General features: G+C 45.0%; 1 protein-coding gene across 2 annotated transcripts in view; it reads left to right on the forward strand.

The window, feature by feature from the left end:
- The window catches only part of LOC135555759 (voltage-dependent L-type calcium channel subunit beta-1-like), a 37475-nt gene extending 32060 nt beyond the window's left edge, over positions 1–5415 (forward strand). Inside the window, exons 11-14 of one of the 2 annotated variants that reach the window (XM_064988467.1) lie at positions 124–275; positions 410–505; positions 711–896; positions 3137–5415. In XM_064988467.1, the coding sequence (XP_064844539.1) occupies positions 124–275; positions 410–505; positions 711–896; positions 3137–3691 (989 nt within the window). In that variant the 3' untranslated portion in view covers positions 3692–5415. Of the gene's footprint in view, positions 1–123; positions 276–409; positions 506–710 lie in introns of both variants that reach the window. The other variant, XM_064988468.1, reaches the window with a different exon arrangement.
- The last annotated feature ends 4036 nt before the right edge of the window (positions 5416–9451 follow it).

Below are 9451 nucleotides of genomic sequence, written 5' to 3' on the forward strand. Positions count from 1 at the left end.
CAGAAGGGATTTAAATGTGTACAGAATTGAGATTTGACAACCAATTCAATTTGTATACTCTGTGTGTTCAGACACCTACTACACCCTGTTACTTATTGCATTTCCATGTTCTTTACCACATAGCGGAGGTGCAGAGTGAGATTGAGCGTATCTTTGAGCTGGCCCGCACCCTGCAGCTGGTTGCCCTAGACGCAGACACCATCAACCACCCCTCTCAGCTGGCTAAGACCTCCCTGGCTCCTATCATCGTCTACATCAAAATAGCCTCACCTAAGGTACCCCCTGAATTTGTGGTCGATTGACTTCCTCTATCACGTCCTACTGAAATTGCATGTATGTGACGGAAATGTCTGTAGATGTGACATCTCTGTCAGTGACCAGCTGTGTGTTGTTGCCTGTTTCCCTTCAGGTCCTCCAGAGGCTCATTAAATCCCGGGGGAAGTCCCAGGCCAAACACCTGAACGTGCAGATGGTGGCAGCAGACAAGCTGGCCCAGTGCCCCCCTGTGAGTGTCTGTCTGTGGCCCTGGATTCCATGGCTGAAAGGCACATGTTCTTACATGCTGTTTGCCCTGAACAAATTAATTCACAATTACCAGTCTGAACAATGGCATTGGCTTAACATTGAAATGAATGCCCTTTTAGGTAGCTGGCTGAATCTGACATTGACAGGTGAGACACTAACATAATGTCCCTCTGTGTTGTATGTAGGAGCTGTTTGACATCATCCTGGATGAGAACCAGCTGGAGGACGCCTGTGAGCATCTGGCTGACTACCTGGAGGCCTACTGGAAGGCCACCCACCCCCCCAGCAGTAACCCCCCCAACCCCCTCCTCAACCGCACCATGGCCACGGCCGCCCTGGCCGCCTCCCCAGAGCCCGTCTCCAACCTGCAGGTACAGGTGCTCACCTCCCTGCGCCGCAACCTGGAGTTCTGGCCCGGCCTGGATGGCCCCGGGGCCGAGCATGGGAAAGTGGCCGAGCACGCCCTCTAAAGGCCAGCTGTGGGGGACAGGGGACGGCTCAAGGGGAGCGACACCGCCTTCCTAACCCAAACCCGGCTGCCTGCTCTCCAGATATATCTCCTCCCATCCTCCCTCTCTCCATCCCTCCCTTTGACCTGAAAGAAGAAACCTAATCACATTGTTTAGACCACATTCTCATTCATAATACTGTATAGAGAAACACTCCATACATGGAGAGATGGAGGGGGCTGTTAACTGGAGAGTGTATACTGGGTCCATCACATTGGATCCAATTGAGCACAGACATTTATATTCATACACACACACACACACACACACACACACACACACACACACACACACACACACACACACACACACACACACACACACACACACACACACACACACACACACACACACACATCAGAGTGCTCAGAACAATATAGGCCCCACACATTACTGTGAAAGCCTTCTGCATTAGAAAACACCCACACACAAACAGAGAGCTTCGTCCTCTTCGAGAAAACCTCTCTGCAAATGACACAGTATGTTAGAGCAACACACACAGCAAAATTAGCAAAGGAGAGTGTATATGGGCAGGACACTGGTTCCAGACCAAACCAACACTGGGGAGGGTTTTCTGTGAGAATAACACACACACACAATCACATTGGAGTTGTGAAATTAATTGACGGCGCAGTTATTGGATGAAATGAAAATCCTCCATCTGTCCATCAGTCAGAGAGGTACAATACCTCTGTCTCTGGTCTGCTGCCGATTCCCTGTTTACTGTAATTGGTTGAGAAAATGGAGTTGTGTGCCCCTTACCCAACCTCAGGGCTCCCTGCCTGGCCTCCTTTCTTCAGCACTCCTTTATCGTCTGGGAAACGGTGTCCAGTTTACTTCCCTTCTCCGTGTTGCCATGGCACCGTCCTTGAAAAGGAGCGAATCATCTCGGCCGCTTGGCCAATGTGTGCCTTGTTGTTGTGGCATCATTTCTAGTTTTCTGATTTGTGTGGCGTGGCAGGGATGGGCTGTGTGTGTGTGTGAGAGCATGCATATGCGTGCGCGTGTGTGTGTGTGTAAAGTGATGTGGGCCATGACTAATAGGAATGTCCTATTTCATGAATTCACACAGGAAACTCTAACCAGCAGAAAAATGATAATCTGGGTCTCATCTCCAATCAGCCACTGGCTTCAGCCAAATACATACAGCATGACTCATGACGGTCATAGTCTAAGACCTTGTAAAAGTGTCCGAGCTGCTTCCATATATCAATGAGTTATACCCACAGAATTGATTTAATCGTGTTCATTTAGACATAAATGCACTATTATGAACAGTGCCTTCTCTGATTCAGTAGGTCATATTTGATATGGTGTGGCTAGCTGTACATTGTCTTAAGTCAGATAGCGCGTCAATTCCGCCTGCACTGATCTGTCTCGGCTGAGGGCCGAGCGTTGCGTGGGAGTAACACAATCTGACAAAAGAGAATGGCGGCTGTATAGATTCATTAGAATTCATTCAGTTGGAGGAGATTTTGTTCAGTTATTATTTTACTGTCAATGGGTGTGACTAAGCTCTGCCTATTCAAAGTCATTAGCAAGGAATCAGCCAAATGTTGGCTTCACCCAACTCTAAAGTGTCTTGTTCAGTGTGCTGAGTTAAACAGAATGTAATACTTACTACTTAGGATGAGGAACATGCTTGTGAATGAAGAGATATCGCAATTAGTTGAAACATCATTTTAGCTGCTGTGAAAAATCAGCCATAAGAGGGCGCTGTTGGTTTTGCAGCCAGGAGCTGAACATGGTGTTTTGCTTGCCTAATGACTGCATAGCTGTTTCTCTTACAGATGATGAATGAACACATTTCTGTAGTCTATGGAAAAGAGTCTGCGTGCATGTATTAAATACAAAAAAGAATGTCACTTTGACCAAGTAATTATTTACACGGTGTGTTTTAAGTACTGCATAAATATATCCATTGTTATACTGTAAACCTCTATGTGTTGCATTGTGAACTGACTGACTGACATTACTGATATCCTGTTTGATCTAACTGCACCCTAACCTGTCCTAACCCTGTTGACTAACCCACTGCCCGGGCCTTGTTCTGTCTCACTGTGTCTCTGCATGGCGTGTGGTGTGGGCGGGGCTCGCTGCAGGGGCCGTACCTGGTGACCGGAGAACAGAAGCGGGAAGGGCCTCTGTCGGAGTGCGGTGGTAGCGGCAGTCTCCATGACTACCAGAGTGACCAGGGAGGGAAGCAGCAACCGCAGCAGCAGAAGCAGCAGACCTACATGCACTCCTCACGGGGCCAGCTACGGGCAGGGGGTGGGAGGGGCCTGTCCCGGCAGGACACCTTCGACTCTGAGACTCAGGGCAGTCGGGACTCGGCCTACACTGAAGCAGGGGACTCTTGCATGGACATTGAGACCGACCCCTACGAGGAGTCTGAGATGTACCGCGGGGTAGGGGGCGGGGGCAGCCGCCTCCACCTGGCCCAGCACCATGGCCGGCAGGCCTCCTGGGAAGACGAGGGGGCCGAGCCGGACCAGGAGAACCTCAACCACCCTCCCATGGCCTCCCATACCCAGCCTGGGCAACATGGCCGGGCCAAGCTAAGGGAGAGGTACTGCCAGGAACCCGGGGACACCGGGGCGAACATGGGCCGCAACAAGAACCAGGAGGACTGGGGGAGGGACGTGTACATCCGCTGAACACACACCACAACATATGGGCTAGGAGGCTGACGGACAGACTGGGGGAGGAAGGGGAGGGAGGGAGGAAGTTCACGGTGAGGGCTAGGGGGTTAGCGGGGAGAGGAGGGTGGGTTTGGGGGCCATGCCAATCAGAGGCTCATGAATTAATCTGTTTACAACCCTATTAAAGAGGTACTTTTCTCATTGTTGAGTACGCTGTAAAGAAGAAAACAACTGCCAGACGCCATCCACCTCATCCAGATATTTTAGCTATATTCAATTAATTTATGTTTTGAGAAAAAAAGCAGTTTGGTTGGTCTCTTTTTAGTTTATTTTGTTAGTACTACTGCATGAATACCATGGAATCCTACTGAACTGACAGCACGAGGACAGTTATCATTATGATTATGAATTCATCATTGTGTGATCTGTATGGCTTAATCGCTGTAGTGTAGAATGTGAAGGCTGATAGAGCTGTAGTCTGTCGTGTCTGTCCTCTGCAGTCTTAAACAGGGTTGTATGTCCCATGTACAGTACAGAGCATCAGGGTCTCTATCCCCACAGCTTCAGGCTCAGCTTCAGGATTCAGACACTTTCAGGATGGATCCTAAGCTTTTTGAGTCCCTCTCCTCAGATTCCTCATCACCCAGACCTTAAAAGCTATCTGGATGGAAAAGTTGCCATAATGTCTTCAGAATAGTTTGAGATAATTGGTTTCTTCGTTTGACGCTTAGCTTAATGTTAAGAATAAAAGGAAACACCCCAAAGATACTACTTCTTCTTCCCTAACTGACTTCAGCCATAGCATTGAAATAGAACTGTATTTTTTCTGGTTGTCCCCATCTGTTTACTGCTATTTTAGGGATACTGTCTGTCTGTGGGTGATAGCTTTGCTCCTGTAATGTACATTTGTCTTTTTGAATGTGGTACAGTTCATAAGCAGCACTACAGTAGTAGTCGCGTGAATGACATGTCCTACCTAATAGTCTCTCACACCCTCAGACTTTACTTCAAGAACTCCAATCACAAGTGCCGGAATGTTTCGCCAAGCCACGTCCACCATTGTCATGGCGGGATGTCTTATCTCTTGTCACACTCACTGTTTTCATATCTGTGTGTCTCTACTGTATGTGTCTTCTTGGCTTACTACCCTGCACTGTAGCCCACCCTGTCGCTCCAGCACGATGTCCACCACCATCTTGTTTTCTCTGCACCAGCTTTGTGTTGTCTGCGTGTTACAGGGCACACTAACAGTTATGTAAGTGTTGTTTTGCGTGGTAAATCACCCCAAACGTTCAACCAAACGGCTAGCTTGTCTGAATGTCAGATGCCATGCACTTCACTTCTTGATTTCTGACTGACTTTAGTGGTGTTTTTTTCCTGTGGACATTTGCATTTTATAAGGTCCTCAGTTCTTTAGCGCTAGTGAGAAGAGTGTAAAGGGGGGGGTGGAGGACAGGTACAAAACATGGTCTTTAACTCAGTTAACTAAATGGAGGATCCACAAATGTCTTTGGTGGGCTCCTTCTGCCCACCCCTTCAGTCAAATACATCAATATTAAATAATAATTAATAAATAATGTTTATTGTTGCGTTATCGCAATTGTTAAAAAGATGGAAGAACATGTATCATTGGTGCCTGATTGTAGCTACATTTTGCTTTTTCTGCCTTTCATTTTTAATCTGTGGATAAATTCGTATTTTAATTAAAATTTTAATCAGAATAAAAAGGTGCTTGGGAATTTCATTGTGTCACTCCTTTGATCAAATCAAATTTTATTGGTCACATACACGTGGTTAGCAGATGTTAATGCGAGTGTGGTGAAATGCTTGTGCTTCTCGTTCCGACAGTGCAGTAATATCTAACAATTCCACAACAACTACCTAATACACACAAATGGAAAGGTATGGAATAAGAATATGTACATATAAATATATGGATGAGTGATGACCGAGCGGCATAGGCAAGATGCAATAGATGGTATAAGATACATTACTCATCCTATATGTATATACTGTAAGATCTGTAAACATTAAAGTGGCATTATTTAAAGTGACTAGTGATCCATTTATTAAAGTGGCCAATGATTTAAGTCTGTGTGCAGCAGCCAATCTGTGTTAGTGATGGGTGTTTAACAGTCTGATGGCTTGAGATAGAAGTGTTTTTTCATTTTTTTAAATGTATTTTTATTTCGCCTTTATTTAACCAGGTAAGCTAGTTGAGAACAAGTTCTCATTTACAACTGCGCCCTGGCCAAGATAAAGCATAGAAGTTCGACACATAGTGGGGCAAAAAAGTATTTAGTCAGCCACCAATTGTGCAAGTTCTCCCACTTAAAAAGATGAGAGGCCTGTAATTTTCATCATAGGTACACTTCAACTATGACAGACAAAATGAGAAAAAAAATCCAGAAAATCACATTGTGGGATTTTTTTATGAATTTATTTGCAAATTATGGTGGAAAACAAGTATTTGGTCACCTACAAACAAGCAAGATTTCTGGCTCTCACAGACCTGTAACTTCTTCTTTAAGAGGCTCCACGCAAGATCTCAAAATGATCACTCTGCAGAGAGCTGGGACCAAAGTAACAAAGCCTACCATCGTGAGATTTTGAGTGAAAACCTCAAAGGGACCAGGATGACTTTCCATCAGAAAACCTCCTTCCAAGGGCATTGAAGATGAAACGTGGCTGGGTCTTTCAGCATGACAATGATCCCAAACACACCGCCCGGGCAACGAAGGAGTGGCTTCGTAAGAAGCATTTCAAGGTCCTGGAGTGGCCTAGCCAGTCTCCAGATCTCAACCCCATAGAAAATCTTTGGAGGGAATTGAAAGTCTGTGTTGCCCTGCAACAATCCCAAAACAGCACTGCTCTAGAGGAGATCTGCATGGAGGAATGGGCCAAAATACCAGCAACAGTGTGTGAAAACCTTGTGAAGACTTACAGAAAATGTTTGACCTCTGTCATTGCCAACAAAGGGTATATAACAAAGTATTGAGATAAACTTTTGTTATTGACCAAATACTTATTTTCCACCATAATTTGCAAATAAATTCATTAAAAATCCTACAATGTGATTTTCTGGATTTGTTTTCTCATTTTGTCTGTCATAGATGAAGTGTACCCATGATGAAAATTACAGGCCTCTCTCATCTTTTTAAGTGGGAGAACTTGCACAATTGGTGGCTGACTAAATACTTTTTGCCACACTGTACAACAACACAGAGTTAAACATGGAATTAACAAAACAGACAGTCAATAATACAGTAGGAAAAAAATAAAGAAAAGTCTATATACAGTGAGTGCAAATAAGGGAGTTAAGGCAATAAATAGGCCATGGTGGCGAAGTAATTACAATATGGCAATTTAACACTGGAATGGTAGATGTGCAAAAGATGGATGTGCAAGTAGAGATACTGTGGTGCAAAAGGAGAAAAATAAACAAATACAGTATGGGAATGAGGTAGATAGATGGGCTGTATACAGATGGGCTATGAACAGGTGCAGTGATCTGTAAGCTGCTCTGACAGCTGGTTCTTAAAGCTAGTGAGGGAGATGGGAATGTCCAGCTTCAGTGATTTTTGCAGTTCATTCCAGTCAGTGGCAGCAGAGAACTGGAAGGAAAGGCGACCAAAGGAGGAATTGGCTTTGGGAGCGACCAGTGAGATATACCTGCTGGAGCGTGTGCTACGAGTGGGTGTTGCTATGGTGACCAGCGAGCTGAGATAGGGTGGGGCTTTACCTAGCAGAGACTTGTAGATAACCTGTAGCCAGTGGGTTTGGCGATGAGTATGAAGCGTGGGCCAGCCAACGAGAGCGTACAGGTCGCAATGGTGGGTAGTATATGGGGCTTTGGTGACAAAATGGATGGCACTGTGATAGACTACATCCAGTTTGCTGAGTAGAGTGTTGGAGGCTATTTTATAGATGACATTGCCGAAGACTCAGTCTCCGTCTTCAGTCTCTCGGTCCCAGCTTTGATGAACATACTGACCTCGCCTTCTGGATGATAATGGGGTGAACAGGCAGTGTGGTTGTCCTTGATGATCTTTTTTATGGCCTTCCTGACATTGGGTGCTGTAGGTGTCCTGGAGGGCAGATAGTTTGCCCCCGGTGATGCGTTGTGCAGACCGCACCACCCTCTGGAGAGCGGTTGAGGGCGGTGCAGTTTCCGTACCAGGTGGTGATACAGGCCAACTGGATGCTCTCAATTGTGCATCTTTAAAAGTTTGAGGGTTTTAGGTGACAAACCAAATTTCTTCAGCCTCCTGAGGTGGAAGAGGCACTGTTGCGCTTTCTTCAACACACTGTCTGTGTGGGTGGACCATTTCAGTGTGTCTGTAATGTGTACACCGAGGAACTTAAAACTTTTTCCTTCTCCACTACTGTCCCGTCGATGTGGATAGGGGGTGCTCCGTTTGCTGTTTCCTGAAGTTCACGAAACAGCAGAGGGGGCCGATAATCACTGATGATTATCAGAGACACACACTTGCACATCCTCCACATCTAGGGAGCTGTATGACTAAATACATAAGTTTGCCATTTAAATTAGCTATACTTTAAATGATCACTCAATTCTTGCACTACAAGTAACTTAGGTATATTGCTGATTGAAGCCGTTGTCAAATAACAGAAAACCTCATCAGGCGCATGTCGTAACAATACGTATAACAGCTGAAGCTTGCTGTACTTTACCTTTTGTTACATAAACTATGGCTTAAAATATGTTTTCTGTGTCCCTTGCGAAGGCAAAAAAGAAGAAAGCCTCTTAAGAACTTGTGGTTTTAGACTCATCTCTGGTTGAAAACCCAACAGCCGCAAGACTCAGCTCAGCGCGTGACGTGCCCTGGATTGTCATGCCTACACTGTGGAGGAAACTATTTGGTTTTGTTTTTAATTCCAGGCATTTTAAAAAGAAGCAAGAACCATATAATGTTATGTGGAAGGAAGTAGTTAAGTAAATATCTAGAAGTTTGGGTGCGGTGAATACCATGTAACTAAATAGGGGTCTGATCAGTGTTCGGATTAGGGTGGATGTCAGTGTTGGCGATATTCAGTAGGGATCCGGCTATGATATTCAGTAGGAGCACTAGGGCATACACTTCACAGAGTAACTAAGATATGAGTGTGATAATACCGTTTTAAAAATATATTAATGTGAATGAAATGGAAAAATAGAACAGCTAGTGATCCTGAAGTTACATGGAAAACACATTACCCCCTGCACTGCCATAAAGATCCAGAATTCTAAGCAGAAGCCTCATGTTGTTGGACTATCACTTCTACCACCAGGACATTTTAACTTGGGAAAGTCAAGCCCTGAAGTTAATTCAAAACATATTCTCATTCACAGGAATAGAAATGGAATTCCAGGGGAATGTCACAGTCATTGTTTTACTTTTGGAAGCCATCAATAAATATCACCTGTAGAATTCCCCTGAAATGAGGCTTGGTCAAAGTTCACGGTACTTTACGGGGCAACTAAGATATTAGTGCATAGTGCCATTTTTAAAACAATTGATGGATATTCATGTGATTGAAGGGGATCAGCTAGTGACCCTGCCCACTGGACACAGACATCAATTCAATGTCTCTTCCAAGTTGGTTTAATGTAATTTCATTTAAATGACGTGGAAACAACGTTGATTCAACCAATGCGTGCCCATGGGTGAGGTTTACATGCAAAAACATTACACACTGCACTGTGGTGAAATAAAGATCCAGATTTCTTAGCGCCTACGGTTGTGAGACATTCCCACTTCTGCCATCATTGTA

The sequence above is a fragment of the Oncorhynchus masou genome, chromosome 15, assembly GCF_036934945.1.
Source record: "Oncorhynchus masou masou isolate Uvic2021 chromosome 15, UVic_Omas_1.1, whole genome shotgun sequence".
Lineage (NCBI taxonomy): Eukaryota > Metazoa > Chordata > Actinopteri > Salmoniformes > Salmonidae > Oncorhynchus > Oncorhynchus masou.